This window comes from Perna viridis, chromosome 8 (assembly GCF_037379345.1).
Source record: "Perna viridis isolate PV_CMFRI_1.1 ecotype Kerala chromosome 8, ASM3737934v1, whole genome shotgun sequence".
Lineage (NCBI taxonomy): Eukaryota > Metazoa > Mollusca > Bivalvia > Mytilida > Mytilidae > Perna > Perna viridis.
Genome location: NC_142452.1, coordinates 15,723,825 through 15,740,929, shown reverse-complemented (window position 1 = coordinate 15,740,929; position 17,105 = coordinate 15,723,825). Strand labels below are relative to the sequence as shown.

At 34.1% G+C, this 17,105-nt stretch overlaps 1 protein-coding gene and 1 long non-coding RNA gene across 2 annotated transcripts; one reads left to right on the top strand and one right to left on the bottom strand.

Moving 5' to 3' along the window:
* The first annotated feature begins 4,158 nt into the window (after positions 1 to 4,158).
* Positions 4,159 to 16,825, top strand: LOC148609499 (MIF-like protein mif-2). The gene is made up of 4 exons (XM_088596381.1): positions 4,159 to 4,237; positions 5,069 to 5,204; positions 6,160 to 6,332; positions 16,718 to 16,825. The coding sequence occupies exons 2-4, from the start codon at positions 5,097 to 5,099 to the stop codon at positions 16,809 to 16,811; spliced, it is 375 nt and encodes a 124-aa protein (XP_088452507.1). The 5' UTR covers positions 4,159 to 4,237; positions 5,069 to 5,096; the 3' UTR covers positions 16,812 to 16,825.
* Positions 10,400 to 11,403, bottom strand: LOC148609500 (uncharacterized). Its single transcript, XR_015924823.1, has 3 exons — positions 11,269 to 11,403; positions 10,747 to 10,825; positions 10,400 to 10,463 (listed from the first exon to the last, which is right to left on the bottom strand). It is a non-coding gene; the product is annotated as an uncharacterized LOC148609500 (long non-coding RNA).
* Positions 16,826 to 17,105: the final 280 nt, after the last annotated feature.

Genomic DNA, 17,105 nt, shown 5'->3' with positions numbered 1-17,105 from the left:
TGTACCACTCAGATGAACAATTAGGTGTTAGATAACATAAATATAGGTGATGAAGAAAAATCACCGTTATAAGAACCCGGAATTTTTTTTTGGATCAAAATATCCATTTTCACCTTGCAAAATGGTTAAAACATTTAATTATTCATTTTTATTATGTCATAGCTGATATTATTGAATTAATTATTCATTATGTTATCATAACTGATATCCACAAAACAAACATGTCATCCCTAAGGTTTATGTGGAGTTCTGTTTATTTTTGTGGTACTGTACTGCCAAAAATATGATGTGTTAATGATACGTTCTGATGATGAGATGTGATATATTACTTACATATATATCATTTCAGATGATATGCTAACACAACAGAATGACCAAGTCATGAAGATGTTTGGTTATTGCCAAATAGTATGTAAGAGATTTTAAATGTGTTTTAAGACAAATATTGTTTATTGGTAACATTTTAATAAAAGTTGCTTATTTTGTGAGTAATGGTAGGCTAATTGTAAACAAGACCATGTACTAGATTATATCCAGAAGTTTATGTTCTTTGCACACTCAAAACTTTGGTGTAGCTGTCTTTTTTTCATACACCTGGTAATCACCCTATACACATATATGTTCTGAATTTATTTAGCTGGCTTTTCTATTTGCACATTTACACCTTTGATTTTTATCGAATTATTTTAATTAAAGAAAAACAGGTATTAATGTGGAACATTTCCAAATTATTGTTATATTTATTAGTGTTTATCAGTTTTTGAATATATATTTACTTTCATTGAATATTATGAAGTTGTGTTTTGTGTTTAATCAAACTTGGTGAGATACAATGTAATGAGGAACAGAGAGTTTTTATGTAGTCCATCTGTAAGCCCTTTAAGATAACAAAAGAAATGGAAGTTTAAATTGTTGGTTTGGTAGTTGTAGGCTTCCATTACATTGTGAAAATGCCAAAAGGTAGTTTATTGTCTACTGTGTCTATGCTGGATTACACAAGTGACTTACACATATTAAGGATATTTAATTAGATCATGTCTTAAAATGACACTCTTCTAAATGATTTATTTAAAACCACTACTTTGTTACTTCACAGGAAACTGTTGAAGAAGGTTGCAGCAGTCCTCCAGTGTGACTGTGTTATAACATCTTGCACAAACCAGCAGCAGATATTGATCAAACCAATTACCTGAAACAAAATGTTTCCAAGGCTAAACTACATTGTAGTTCCGTCTCGTGGTTGATCTCCACTGATCCACTGTTACAGCACTGTCCTAAACAATCTCAGAGGACACACCAGCTAAGATGATCAAGCTCAGTCAGTAATCTGCTAACCATCAAACCCAACAAGACATTTCTTTGAATGCTTATTAGAATTTATAGTTTATATTTATTATCCATTTATAGACCGATCACTTAAAATATAATCAAAATGACTCCTTGTTTTGATGTAACAAGCACAATTAATAATTTTAAATTAAAAAATACACTTTGTGTTTAAGTGTATATATACTACAAAAAAAATAATCTCAAGTTTGATGCTCAGCTCACAAAAATATAAAGTGTTGATATACATAATGTACAAATATTAAACAATTTTCTAAAAATAAAACTTCTACTTGAAGCTTGTTGCTCTAAAGTTTTATTTTCCTCAGATAGAATTTTTGCAAAAGAGATTTTGTTTTGGTGAATTTTCGGAAGACCTTTTTTTTCCTTTAAGGAAATTTCAAGTTAGAAAATTTCCTCAAAGGAAACTTGATGAGATGAAATTTCCTTCTAGGAAAGTTTGACATGATAAGTTTCCCTAAGGAAAAAAGTTCTTCCCTAGTTTTTCCTTTAAGGAAATTTTAAGTGATGGAATTTCCTCAAAAGAAATTTTATTTTGATATATTTCCTTAAGGAAACACTTTTCCTTAGAGGAAATTTCAACTCAATAAATTTCCTTAAGGAAAAAGTGTTTTCTAAGAGAAAATGCTCATTATAAAATTTCCTATGAGGAAATTTGACATATAGTTTTTCCTTAAGGAAAAAAATCAGAATTTCCTTAAAGGAAATGAGATTTCACAGAGGAAATATGTTTTAAATGCTTATTGTGCGTCGATGGTAAGCATGGTAAATATGTAACTTATGTAATTTTTTCACTAAAATGTTAGTGCATCATCTCTAGCAAAAACTTTTTTCCTGCGACTTAAAATAGCGAAGATCATTTATACACTCACCGGAATTTCAAACTTGCCCCGGAGACTGTTTATTCACATTGCAATATTTTGTTTAAAAACACGTCCAACTCAAAGGAAAATTAATAATTCAATCATTTTTACAGCGTCTGTTACATTTTACAAGTTTATTTGTAACTGTTTTAGTATTACGGATATCAGCCAAATACTGTGTTTTTTATATCTAGGTGTTCCATCTTTCTTAGCCTAAGAACAATGTATAATGCTTTTAAATTGAAATTTCAACGGAGTATGGAGAATAAAATTTAAGAAAAACACATAATTGACAAATTAAAGGTATAAATGCTGTTATTTTCCGATTCTAATATGACATGCTTCAAAACTCTTAAGACCACAGCCATGCCAAAAAAGTGATAAACACATGACCAACATTTCGTGCAACGTAAACGCCAGCGTCTATTCAAAAATATGAAGAAACTAGTCCTATTTGAATCGAAATTATTAACGGAAACTCCAATATTTCATTGCTAAACCACAGGCTGCCATTTATGTCTGCACCTAATCCCTTGTTATCGCTCTGGGTAAAGCAATGCGACATAGATGGCCAGCGCGTAATAGAAAATAATATATTGAGGTTTCCCTGAATTATTTCTTGATTATGAACTTTCGACTCCAAAATATAACAAAAATGTAATTGATACCATTACGAAAGTATCAAGTGTCGTAGTAAGACTTGAGACCCTGACAGTTGTAAGTATTCATATTTCCAGATTTGAAAGACGTTTTTAGATCTACGGAGTGTTGTTTATATGGAGTCCAGGAATACAATAGGAATACAATACATGGACTCAAGATCACAATCATCGTTTGGGTTTTGTAGAAAGATGGAAAGAGGATAGAACGGATTTAAGGTTTTCAACTAAGTGTGGCACAAATGTAGCAGTACAAGTATTGTTAATGCTTGTATTTTCTACATCCACCCCATTAGTAAACATTGATTAAAGAGTAATCAAGGGAACCAAGGTTCTAGCGGAAATCAAAAGAATGTAATCCAGGTACAAGGGCCAGACACTGAAAACAGACAACAAAGTAACAAATGTAACTGAGCAGCTCGGACTCCACTAAAACAATTTCATAAAAACGCCATGCAGACAAATACAATTCGTTGTACACGTTCTTGATTAACCTCTCATCATGGACTTTAGAACCAAACACGTAAGAAGATCTTATTCCGAAATTGTACAAGGAATACTCTAAACAAAAACGGTCGAAATCCGAGCCACAGTTTCTACCAAGTTTAATACAAAGACAGAAGTGTCATGGGGCTTTTGAATTTCACAATGCTCAGTTCATTCTATTGTATTATAATGACAACACAATTGTTTTATAGTTCATGCTGCACATTTAATATTTGTATGTAGTTTATGACCAAGTTATGCGACATAAACACTTTTGGCAGTTCACGCTCCATCCATTAACACATCTTATAATTTGATTTTTTAATCAATCCCAGTCAAAATTCAGATTTATTCCTTCATCAAAGCTTTATTTTATTTTGTAATTTAGAACTATTTGAATTGTGGACCGTGGACCTATCAACGTTTATGACTACACAGGGACCATTACATATCTTAATAGGCTAAAAGGCTTGTATCAAATTAAATCAAATTATATTGGAAATAACTTTTATAATCTATAAAATACCTATGATATACTCTCCCAAAACGTTAGGTCAGCATCGCTCTAAGCCCTGTAAGAATGACCATATTTTAAAAAGGAAAATCGAACAAAGTCCTTTTCAGGCATCTTTATTTATACATGTATACTTCGAAAAGATTCTAATGTTGATGTTTTCAATTAAAATATTTAGTACAGTATTTTGAAAATCTAAACCTTTCAGCTAAGAGTGGAGAAATAATTTAAAACTACACAACATGACTATAGAAAAATCTATATTTATACCATAATCAATTTAAAGTAGTTTATTTATAGAATTAATCTATTCGTGTACACTAAGATAGTCATTTGTTTACACATCCTTGAAAAGCAGAAATTTGCAGGTATGTATTTATTAAACTTCACTGGCATTTGTAATTAATCTGTAGTAATAATTGCCAAGATTATAAATTGACCAACTTACACAGAGAAGATTTTATTTAAGTTGTTCCGATTTATGTCAAATGGTATATTTAAGGGATTTTCAATGGTGTCGAACTGAATATAGGCGCTGTCAGTTTACAGGTTCGGGACGTTATACTAGACTTTTAAGGTGACGTATATTTTTGGAAGTGGAAAGCTACAGTTTGCAGTAAATGGTTTAAAAAGTATACGGTTAGTAATAGGATAAATATGTCATAGGAAATTTGACGTAAAAGTCAAAATGTCAATAAATGTGTGTAAGGGGTGTTGTTTTTGTTTTCAATTCCCGATGCAACAGCGAATTTCAGGAAGCGTCCCGTTTTTTTTTTGTTTTTTTTTTTTTAAATGGCCCCTTTTAACTCGTAAACATTGTAAATGCAAACATTCAGCATTTTGATTTGTATACAAAACTGTTAACTTTTGAAACCACACAAGTCATGTAGAAGTAACTTAAATAAAGCTATAACTGACTACAGGGACGTAGCTTGGTGTGGAAGGTTCTAATGGAAGAGTTTCGATAATTTATTGTAGTACAGCATGCCGTATCTAAAATTCTTGTAAAAAACACACAAAACAAAAAAAAACAAAAAAAGATCGAAATAAAAAGAAAAAAAAGAGTATTATACTTGGTAACTATAACAACCAAGTTCAAACATATTTGTTGGTTTCCTCTGCCATACCAATCGAGATTCTGGTGCTACGTCTCTGAGCTATACACGAAGTTTGTCCATATATAATGTTATGTATTATAGAAACATCAAACCAGTTTGTGTTGGAAACATGCCAAAAGTTATCATCCATACAAACATCAAAGATGACAAAGTACCAGATGATTTTGAGGAGCAAGTGACGAGCAAAGTGTCTGAGGTGGTTGGTTACCCCACTGAAGTGAGTTATATATCTTTTGGTCTTCAGTCAATATTCGAGAATTCTGTCCTTATTTTCATCACGGTTCCTCAGAGTAATACATGGTTATCATAACTTTGTAATATATTAAGATTTGTAATTGTTGGTATCCTAACATGAAATTTTCTGGTTTGAATGACGCACATGTTTCTAAGCTTTCACTTTTACATATTAGAATCAATTACCATTACTTGCGATTTTTAGCTCACCTGGCCGAAGGCAGAGTGAGCTATTGCCATCACTTGGCGTCCGTCGTCGTCGTCGTCATTAATTTTTCAAAACTCTTCTCTTCTGACACTACTTGACCAATTGATACCAAACTTGGTATGAATGTTTCATGGGGTGTCCTATTAGATTTAGCCACATTTTAACAGAATTAAAATGTTACGCACGATGAAATAAATCACGGTCAAATTTTCGTTTTACTCTGTTAAGCCATGTTAGAGTTATTGCCCTTTTTCGATGAACAAAGAGGTCAGACAGTAGTTTTTAGCATATACAAATGTATCTTTAAAACCATTAGGTTTAGCCAAACTCTTTCAATTGCTGAAATTATCCTTATTATAAGGCCTTCAAAAGTCATTAGGGGTCAAAGTTGTCAGGCGACTCCCTGTAAGAGTTATTGCCCTTGAAAGATGAGATATGGTGTATTTTTTTTTACAGTTTTCAGCCAATAACTTTAAAGTTAGATAGTAGATAGAAAGAAACTTTCAACTGCTAAAATGATATTCATGATAAGTTCTACCAAAGTATTCTTGATTCAAAACTGTTGGACATCTCCTTGTTATATTTATTGCCCTTGAAAGACAAACTTTAACCAGGTGAATGATTCAGGCTCCTGGTAGCCTCTTGTTTACAAACACTTGGTTTGTCAATTATTTTATGAAAGTGTTTTTTCTTGAACTTTACTCAATTGTCTATGTTTACAATGTTTTAGATTATTTACGTTTCCGTGACAACAGGGGACAGGATGTTTCATAATGGCAGTCGCGATCCAATGGCTTTCGTTGATATAGATACAGCAAACAAGTTTAATGAGACAATCAACCCATCATACACAGCACAGTTTCAGGAATTTTTCACAAAAGCTCTTAACATTCCGAAGTCAAGGTAACGAACTTCTTGAAAAATGACGATCGCCCTATTATAGCTCACCTGGCCGAAGGCCATGTGATATATTGCCATCATCTGGCGTCCGTCCGGCGTCATCGTCGCCGTTAACAATTTTTTTCAAAACTTTTCTCCTCTGACACAACATGACAAACTGAAAACAAACTTGAATATTCCATGTGGTATTCTGCATAGAACTGGTGGGGGATTTTTTAAGCAATGTTTAACCAGGTAAACGATGCAGACTCCTGGGTTGTCTCTTGTTTGTGATATGTTTTTTTTTGTGTGTCCGTCCATCCGTCCGAGACCAGCCACGTTTGTTGCCTTGCAATATACATGCAGGCTTTTGATATTTGGCATGTTGGTATTCAGTCTTAAGAGGAAGTGTTGTGTTTCAGACCTTCATTTTATTATTTCATTGTAATTATTAACAAAATCGTGTCCGCTTAATTCATTGTTTTACAAGTAAGACTTTCGATACATTCATCAAACTTTGCCTCGACATATCAATTTTACCAATAAGGAACCTGATCACGGTTTTAATCTTTTTCTAAAAAAAAACATGACTCCAAACCTAATACCGGAGATTTCGATAATTCTGCAGGATATGGTACAAGCAGAGAATCGACTGTCAATGTAATTACTTGTAACAATGAAGGAGTTAATCAAATACAGTTTTTCTACATTAATTTGGCAATAAGTTAAGTATAATATGTCTTCAAGAACATATTTATGGAACTTCTAATTACATCTGCTATATAATTTTCCACCAGACTTCACTTGGTGCCATGACAGCAATGATCTATTAGACTGGCGAATTATCTACAGGACAGGCGGGTGTCTCCATTCTATGGCGGGGTGTCTCCATTCTATGGCAGTGTCTCCATTCTATTGCGGGTGTCTCCATTCTATGGCGGGTGTCTCCATTTAATGGCGGGTGTCTCCATTCTATGGCGGGTGTCTCCATTCTATGGCCGAAAAACTACATTACTAAAATTAAATGCTTACATGTACCTGTTGGAAATGAATCAGTTATTGCAGTAATTACACCTTCAAACATTGATACATGTGATACTGACACAAGTTTTGTTTTCTCCGAATGACTTGATATCATCTTTGGCATCGAAAAACAACAGAATATTGCTGAATCTTTTCTCCTTCTTTAGACCCCTATAATGAAAAGGAAATGAAAACTGCTATTGATGAATTGAATCCTGGAAAAATCTGATGATGAATTTGAACTGTCAGCTGAACATTTAAAAAACTTTAAGGAAGTGATTACTCCATATTTATTAAAATATTCAACAAAATACTCATGAATAGCTCAGTTTCTGATTGATTTAAAACTGGATTAGTAACTTCAGTTCTCAAACAGGACAAAGTCTTGTCAACAGCTATCGAGGTATCACTCTAAAATCTATTCTTAGACAACTGAGACATGAATATTGTATCTTGAATAGACTTAATTTAGGTTCTCACCTGCAATGTAACTTACAATTTGGCTCTCCTCCAGGATAATGCCCATCATTGGCTAGTCTTTTAATATCAGAAGCTTATCCTTGTCGTAATACATTGTAAATATTCTTCTTATTCAACAAATTACTTTTTTTTTGGTTATCTGTCCCTGATATATATGGTCGTTGTTAATACTGAAAAAAAGTTTTGGCGTTTTAGTTGATATATAGTGGATGTATTGAACTGTGAATTGGTGAGATCATGTTACACTATGAATGCTGAAATTCTAAAGACCAAACCTAATCAATTTGAGCTTGAAGGAGTCGACCATACTACCAAGTCTACGTTCAATTCTTCAACAAGAAATACCCACCTTGTATCATCAGACAATGTCTAATGTTCTGACTTTCCGCCACCAAACAAAAGAAGTACAAACTTTATATCACTTGATTATTCTAGGCGCTCTGATATCCCAGAATCACAAGGACGATCTACGCACTGCGTTTCATCTGTAAATGCCAGAATCTCTGACATCCCGCAAATATTGCACAGCAATGATCCATTGGAAACTCCTAGGTCTGAAAACTCTCTGACTCGTGTAAAAACTGTCTTCCGATACAAGAATAAGGGACATACCCACTAATGCTCAGCGTGTTGATATTTGTGAATACTGGAGGGAAAATATGTCTGAACCTTTAAATGATACATGTCTTAGTAATAAAGGTATCCCAGTGCATTTTCCGACATCAGCATGTTATCCTATAAGTTCTTCCAAATTTTGCAGTTATGTGCGAAAAGAAAAGCGTAAAATAAGTCGTTTCTATGTTGGTGGTATCAACAAATACACTTCGTCTTTTAGAGAAAGGTGTATGAGTAACACATCTCCGTTACTTCGACAGGTCAAACAGGGGAATTGCCTCCGCTCAAGTTAACATTGACGAATGTGACGAATATAAATTACATGAACCCTCTTTCTGGCCTGAAGGTATCTTCATGAAAAATTGGCTTCCTTTGGCTGTTTTTCGAAATGAAAAATTAGGACATAAATAACTACACAGATATACAGTAACTAGACAATGAAACTTGATATTGCTTGTCGGAACTGTAGAGGCATTATGTAAGCTGTTCCCTATCTTTTTACAGAAAAGCAACATTGATATTATTGCATTGTCCGAACACTGGTTACGTAAATCACAATTTGATTTTCTTCACACTATTGACAGTCGTCGTTATAAAGCTTATGGGAATGGCGTTGATGAATTTTTCCCCGAGAATTTTAGATACAATGCCCGTAGTGGAGTGAGTGTTATAGTTTCAAAACATTTATATCTTTTTATATACGAAATAGACATAGACAGTAGCAGAATATGTGTTATAGAACTGAAAATTCCAAATGAACCAAGCATTTTATTTTTGTCTGTGTACCTGCTGTCATACAACCACATGATCTATTTATCCGCGAACTCGAATACCTTTTCGATATTTACAGTGCATTATCTAACCACGGGACAGTTTTTATGCTTGGCGATTTCCATTGTAAAGTGTCTGGGCCCCGTATCTCGGAGCAGCCTATTGGAAGAGTTATTGCTTCAAAACAATAAGGTGTCCCTTCACATTCCAGAATTTGCTAGAGGGCCTACCCACACTTTCCAATCATACTCTAACGGTCCAAATTCTGTAATTGATCACATAACTAATCATAGAGACAATTTGCGAGATGTTAGTAAAGTTTTTTTTAACGGACGATGACCATATGTACAATGTTTCGGACCATAAACCAATAGCATGTGCTTATGACAATATGACAGACTCAAATCCGTTCTCAAATAGTGCCACTATTAATGAATTTGCTTGTGAGAAAGTTACTTGGTCAAAAGCTAAAACCTCAGACGCTTTAATTTACTACTCGTTTGCATTGTCTCAAAATTTATGGTGTGTTCAAGCTCCAGCCGCTGCTTCCCCGGATGATATAGAAGTGTACTATAAAAGTATAGTTGACGCAATCAAGTCCGCCGAAAACGACACTCTGCCTCGCCTGAAACTGTTGATGTCTACCAAAAACGATGAGAGAAAAACAAACTGCATGGATTCTTAATGGATTCTTAATGGCAAAGTTCATGGTCGTAATGATGCACATTTTTTAAACTATAAGAACGCTAAGAGGGATTTCCGACACCAACTGGACAACGCGTATAATGAACATTTGCAAAAGTGGTGGAAAATGATTGAAGATTCTGTTGAAACTGATCAAAAGTACATGTGGTCCATTTTAAAAAGTAGAAGACAACATAAAACTATCTGTCGTGAGCTAAACGTGAAAGGTGTATCACACACTAACGATAATGACATATGTAATGCGTGGGCTGAACATTTTGAATCACTATTCAAATTTGACGACACGTTAACAAATCGAGAAAACATCAATTCCATTGATGAGCTTGTTCGTGAAATTCGTCTGCACTGTCAAATTAATGATATCAAATTGAGCGATTTACCGTTAATAAGATATCATATTTGTAGCAATCTGCCAAGCAACAAATATACCGCTTTGGATAATATATCCTACTGTAACAGCTCTTAGAATGGGCTAATATAGAGTCATCAAGACATCAAAGGTTAAGATTCGTTTTATTCTACTGTATACGACAACACGGGATCAAATACAGGAAATAGGCCCTATAAAACAAATACAGTAATAAATACAAAGTAGCAAGTTCAGTACGGTCTCATCAGTATATTATACGATGACCTCAAAACTCTTGAAATATGTTAATGACTCGCAAATTTGCGTGTTACCAAATCAGGCATGAAAATTATAACGATTGCCAAGCAATACGAATCTCAATCAAAATATTAACAAAATGATAAAAACATAATGCTGATTGCAAAGTTATGCGATAGGCCAAAACCATAGCAAATTAACAAAATATAACTAAAACAAACATAATACACTGCCTACCTCACATCAAGGTGCAAAGGCTATCCTGAATCTTAAAAATCTACATCAATATCATCCCATGGTTCATCATGAAAAGTACCTGTATAACAAATGACACTTATAAATAGATTGTATTCATTCATTTACCCGTGAATACTTGATTTGTACTCCTAAGGAAACAATAACATTGACCACAATTAAATAAAGTGTTTTTCGTAGCGCTAACTTTAAAAGATAGAATATTAACATCACTCATTCAGGAGCACTCGAATCGAATCCTCATTCATACGGCAATTTATTCAAATATCCTATTTATATTCGCTAATACTCTAGTTAGGAAAAATATGAATAAAAATGAAATAATGCTCATTTAATGTCAACATATTCTTTATCTAGAAATTTATGCATTTTAAACATTCATACAGCGCACATCTCGCATTCGCCATTCTAACATTGAACCGTCTCATGCAAATAACTCATGCCGGCTAAAATACTATTTTCTGGACTATTAACGAAATATTAATAACAGAGAAAGAAACTGACCTTTCAAGAAATAGACTCCTATGTCTCAGATAAACAAGAACACAAGAAATATCACAAATGGTAGATAGTCTCGTCTGGATAGTTTTTTTCCAATCCTATACCAATGAAAGTTTTACAGTAAGTGCGTCTCCGAATAAAGAACAAAAGAATCTTACCGCCAAAAGAAAATGACCAATAGAAATAAAGAAAGTATGCGGTCTAATCAACCATGAAGATTTAACTCGAAACCTTTGAAGTTAAATATAGAAGAAATGAAACTTAACAAACCAGTAGAATTCGTCGTCTGTCCACAAGTCCAGTTAGCGTAAATCGTCAAATAAAACAATTAACCAAATAGGTTTAATAATTCAAATATTCATCAAATACTATCTTTATTCATATAAAGAATGCAATAAATGCGAAACATAAATTTACAATACAATACTGTCAAAATATAATAAAACATAATATATACAGTAAAAAAACAGGCTACCACACTACGAAGACATCAAATACGGCGGAAAGAATCTTATAAAACACCTGTGTAACTTATTCAACATAATACTTGAATCATGCTATATTCCCTTGTGCTGGAAGACTAGTGCAGTTATTCCACTTGTTAAAGGCGGTAATAAAAAGAAAAGCGATCCTAATTCGTACCGTGGAATATCATTAATATGCTCTATCTCAAACGTTTTTTGAAAAAACCTTAGTAACACGCCTTCATTCTCTGAAAAGAAACTTTCCACACCCTTTACAAATGGCTCACGAGAAACAACTTTCAAGCATGTTTGCTTCTTTCAATTTACAAGAGGTTGTTTATCACTACATCGAACGTCATAATAAAGTTTGTGTCGTCCTCCTAGATAGCATGAAAACATTTGACACAGTGTGGCACTCCGCCTTGTAACTGAAACTTTATAGACATGGTATACACGGGAACACTTTGATCGATAACACGCACAGTGGCATGAACAGTTGTGTCCTGTTTCGAAACAACATGTCTCGTTGTTTTCCTCTTGAACATGGTGTACGACAAGGTGGTGTTTTGTCAGCTCTATTTTACCTTGTTTGCATTAATGATCTACTTCATGATATTGACTGGTCAAAACGCGGTGCTATGTTACTTGACATTTGTGTCAGCACTTCTGTGCAAGCAGACGATATAGTTCTGATATCATCAAATGAACACGAAATGCATAATCTCTTCGATTTATGTGAACATTATAGCACTTCATGGGCGTTAAAATTCTTTCCCTCGAAAAGTCAAGTTTTACATTATGGTGTAAATCCCCGCAATGATTAAAAAAAACTAACATTGTATGGTGACACAATACCCTTAGTTACTTCTTCTAAACATGTTGGGATACTTAATCCACAACATATTTGTCCACTGTGGTGGACGTGTTTTTCATCAAACGGTCGGCATTCCTATTGGAACACATTGTGCTCCTTTACTTGCTGATCCATTCTTTCACTCTTCTGAGGCTGACTTTATAGCTGATCTGATCAGAAAGAACGAATATCGTTTGTATAGATCCTTCAATCTCAGTTTCCGCTATATAGATGACTTATTATCTTTAAACAATCCTAATTTTGGGGATTTGATACATTGCATCTACCCAAAAGAACTTGAGATAAAGGATACTACAGACACTGTAAAGTCAGCCTCATATCTTGACCTACACTTAGACATCGATGGAAAAGGAAAACTATTGACAAAACTTTACGACAAATGTGATGACTTTTCATTCAGTATTGTCAACTTTCCTTTCATCTGTGGCAACATTCCTTCGGCACCAGCGTATGGTGTGTTCATATCACAACTCATACGTTATACCAGAGCTTGCCAAAACTACGCAGACTTTTTGTATCGCGCTAGAACTCTAACAAATAGGCTTCTGGAACAGGGTTTTGTTGCTACAAGATTGACGTCATCACTACAGAAGTTTTATGGTCATCATGAACTCGTGGGTCGTTATGGTGTATTCATCTGCACCATGAAGACTGATTTATTCAACGGGTCATAGTTTTCCTTTCCTCGTTTGTCTACCCCGGACTTGACTTTTTATGAGCAACTCGGCGGGTGTTTCTAGAAAAGCAGAGGACGCTTACCCTACCGGTGCACCTGGTCCATGCTCCCAGATTTTAGTAGGGTCCGAGTTGCTCATTTGCTTTTATTACTTTGTATGTATAATTTTAGTTACTTTATGTTCTTTGTTGTGTATGTCTGTTTTCCATGTCTGCTCTTTGTCCCTGGATTACATTCTTTTGATTACCGCTATAACATTGGTTCCGTTGATTACTCTTTGGAGAGTTCTTTAAAATCAACGAACGAAACTTTCAATGCCTGTCGGTCTTTGCGCTGATCCGTGTTGTCCGTTATCAACTCTGGAATTCACTCGTCAATTGTAAACCCACTGACTTGTTCAAAGATAGTTTAACAGTTATGTTACACAAAGTCTTTTATGGTTGTGAACTTTGGAGAAGCTTAACTCAATCTGAAACTGAGATGCTTGACCGGTCACATAAATTCGCATGTAAAACGTTACAAGGACTCTCGAAACGGACATGTTCGGACAATTGTACAAGTTTGTTAGGTTAGTTCAGCATCGAGTGTTACATTGATAAATGCAAGTTATTATTCTTTGGCAGAATATGTAGACTAAAATCGAATGCATTCCCTAGAAGGATTATGATGACCAGGCTATTCGAATTCAAATATAAATGTTCTAAAACTTGGGTCTTATTCCTGACGTGTATAGACTAGCTCATAAATACGATATGACAGAACACCTTGTTACATTTTTGGACTCTGGTAAATGTCCATCAAAGAAAACATGGTCAGCTATTGTCAGGGATCAGATAAAAAGACTGAACATTCTGAGTGGTATTCGATGCTGTCAAGCGACGAGGATTTTACCCTATCCAGATGTATACAAAGCGAAATTAAACCACACCGTGCCTGGACTATAGCAAACCTTTACCCAGAACAACGAGAAGCAGCTAAATATGTTGATGACTTATGTTCCGTTATTAAACAAGACGATAACATATTACCTTGTGATCGATGTGGGATGTTATTTTCAAATATCGTAGAACACATCTTAGTCTCATGTAGTACATTGAACGACGAACGTGATGATCTTTGGAAAGACATTATTAACATTAGTCCAATTCAGTTTAGCGTAAACCTAGACAGTGTAGCACCTGTTAACTTCCCTGTTAATATCTTATCCTGCAATACTGATTTCGAACTAGAAAGTGATGAACTTGACTTTTTCAATAAAATTTGCTTACAGTATACCTTCAGAATGTACAAAACTTTCCATAAAGGACATTTTTTACCACCTCCTGTGTAACTTTCAGCGATTCACTCCCATTATTTTTTTTCTGATATTTAGTACATTTTTATGTGATTCATATAATAATAATCGTTTTTCCTTTTCATTATTCATGTGAAAATCTCTGCATAAGAGGAAATAAGTAAATATATATTGTAAGAGTAATCAAGGTAACCAAAGTTATAGCGGTAATCAAAAGAATGTAATCCAGGGACAAAGAGCAGACATGGAAAACAGACATACACAACAAAGAACATAAAGTAACTAAAATCATACATACAAAGTAACAAAAGTAAATGAGCAACTCGGACTCCACTAAAAACTGGGAGCATGGACCAGGTGCACCGGTAGGGTAAGCGTCCTCTGCTTTTCTAGAAACACTCGCCGAGTTGCTCATAAAAAGTCAAGTCCGGGGTAGACATTTAAATAGTCTTCTTATTCAGCAAATTACTTGATAAAGGTGTACAACCGGATTTTTTATTGATTATCAGAGATCTATACACAGGATTAACTATAAAAGTAAAATGTAAGGGAGATCACAGTAAAGGATTTGGAAAAAAAACAAAAAAGGCATTTGATCGACTCACTTTTTCTAAACTATATTTTTCTAAATAATACATGTTTACAAGATCTACTTGAAGAACTTGAGAGAAACTCTATTGGGTTAAAACTTGGAAACATCTATATTGCAATACCAACATGTGCTGATGAAGTAGCCGTACTCCGTTCCAGAGCAGAACTACAACGTATTTTCAACATTGTAAAACGATATTCAGACCTACGCCACTAAAATCTTCAACCTACCAAAACAAATGTACTTTAGGTAAATGAGAATACAAAACTGCCACATAATTGGACGCTAGGTGATAATAACTGAATAATATCACACTCAACTACACGCTTGGGTTTAACCAGAAGTGATAAACGAGAAACTGGAGTAAATGTAGGTGACAGAATACAACTGAGTGATGTTAAGATAAATTTATTTACCGATCAAGTCATAAATTTAGGACAGAATTTGATCGGTGAAATGGAATATAAAAACTTCTCAAATAGAATGAACATTACCCAGTTTGTATTGGATTATAATTATTTAACACATCTGTTTATTGGTGACTATCAAATACTTGACTACACAGTAAAAATGTATAGAAGTTACTGTTACAAATTACACTCTACTCGAGGTTGCGACAAAACATGGCACATTTCTCCTGTTATGTTATTCTAGATTAACAGTGTATGTTAATTCGTGGTGGATATTCATTGGTGTATTGTGGAAACCTTTATAAACTGTGACTTTTCAAATTTGGAAAAAAGTGTATTCCTTCGAAAGGATGCTTATAAAAAAGAGAAGTAGGCGTGCCATTCTAGAGCTCTACAATAAAATCAACATTATGATAGACTTATTACAGCACAAGTCATTAAGACTTAATTGGATTAAAAGAAGACAAAGCTGAACATGAATTAAAATGTACAAAAGTAGTTCCTCAAAATTTTTGAAATGATTACGATATTTTATTACTGTGTAGAAAATAAACAATATTTGCCGTAGTAACGCGCTCTTACCCGATATTGACTTCATAATTGGTGGTTGTCCATATATGTATCTCCCTTTTACGTACTGTGATGGGCGGGGTTTAAACTATGGAATAAAGTTTGAATCTTTATGTTAGACCATTACTTACTTGTAAAGCAAATGAATGATTTATTTTCAGTGACGTGAAAATCATTATATAATATCAAATCGTCATGTAAGACCATGGTTTTTAAAGGTGAACAGTTTTAAGTTGGTTATTTGACTATAAGATCAAAAGAAAATTCCATATGTATATTACAAACATGTTATAAATCATATCAAGACTGTGAGTTGTTTGCCGTTGTCAACATTTTTTTTAATTAACAATAGGTTTCTCCTTAGGCAGACTCAGCTTACAAATTTTAACGTAATTTATTAACGGCGGGATACCAAAAAATGGCTTCCATATCATTGTATCCAGTTTGCATATGTTATAATACATTTTTTATTATTATCAGTCTATACACTCCGACTTCTATTCCTATTTCATGAATTTGTACCAGCATCCTTATAGCACATATAACTCAGATTAACATGTTCTTCTGTTTAGATTGGTTCTCCATTTCCATGACGCCAAGGTATCAGACTATGGAGTTTACAGAGCAGGTCCAGAGTACAAACATCCAGAATATTATCATCAATAAAACTATTCAGCAGGTATTGGTCTCTCTTTTGATGAAAAAAAAAAACATCTATTGATATATCGACATATTAACGTCGGCAGTGGAGTGACTCAAATACGTCAGGATCCTAAAAAAACATAGCCTTAACGTGAACACATGAAGCAAAGGCGATCTACATACACAATCAAATAAAAAAAAAAGATTACAGATAAAAACTGACGATAAGGAAAACAAGATGTCACAAAAAACACTAAAGCACTGGCAATATGAACTCCCACAAAAAACCGGTCGTGACAGCAGGTGCTTACAGAAGAG

What these genes read in the sequence shown, in the direction of transcription:
- LOC148609499 (XM_088596381.1), top strand. Translation starts at nt 5,097, where the DNA reads ATGCCAAAAGTTATCATCCATACAAACATCAAAGATGACAAAGTACCA. An exon ending in TGGTTGGTTACCCCACTGAA is followed by an intron (nt 5,205 to 6,159) that starts GTGAGTTATATA and finishes ACAATGTTTTAG; the next exon opens with ATTATTTACGTTTCCGTGAC. An exon ending in CTTAACATTCCGAAGTCAAG is followed by an intron (nt 6,333 to 16,717) that starts GTAACGAACTTC and finishes TCTTCTGTTTAG; the next exon opens with ATTGGTTCTCCATTTCCATG.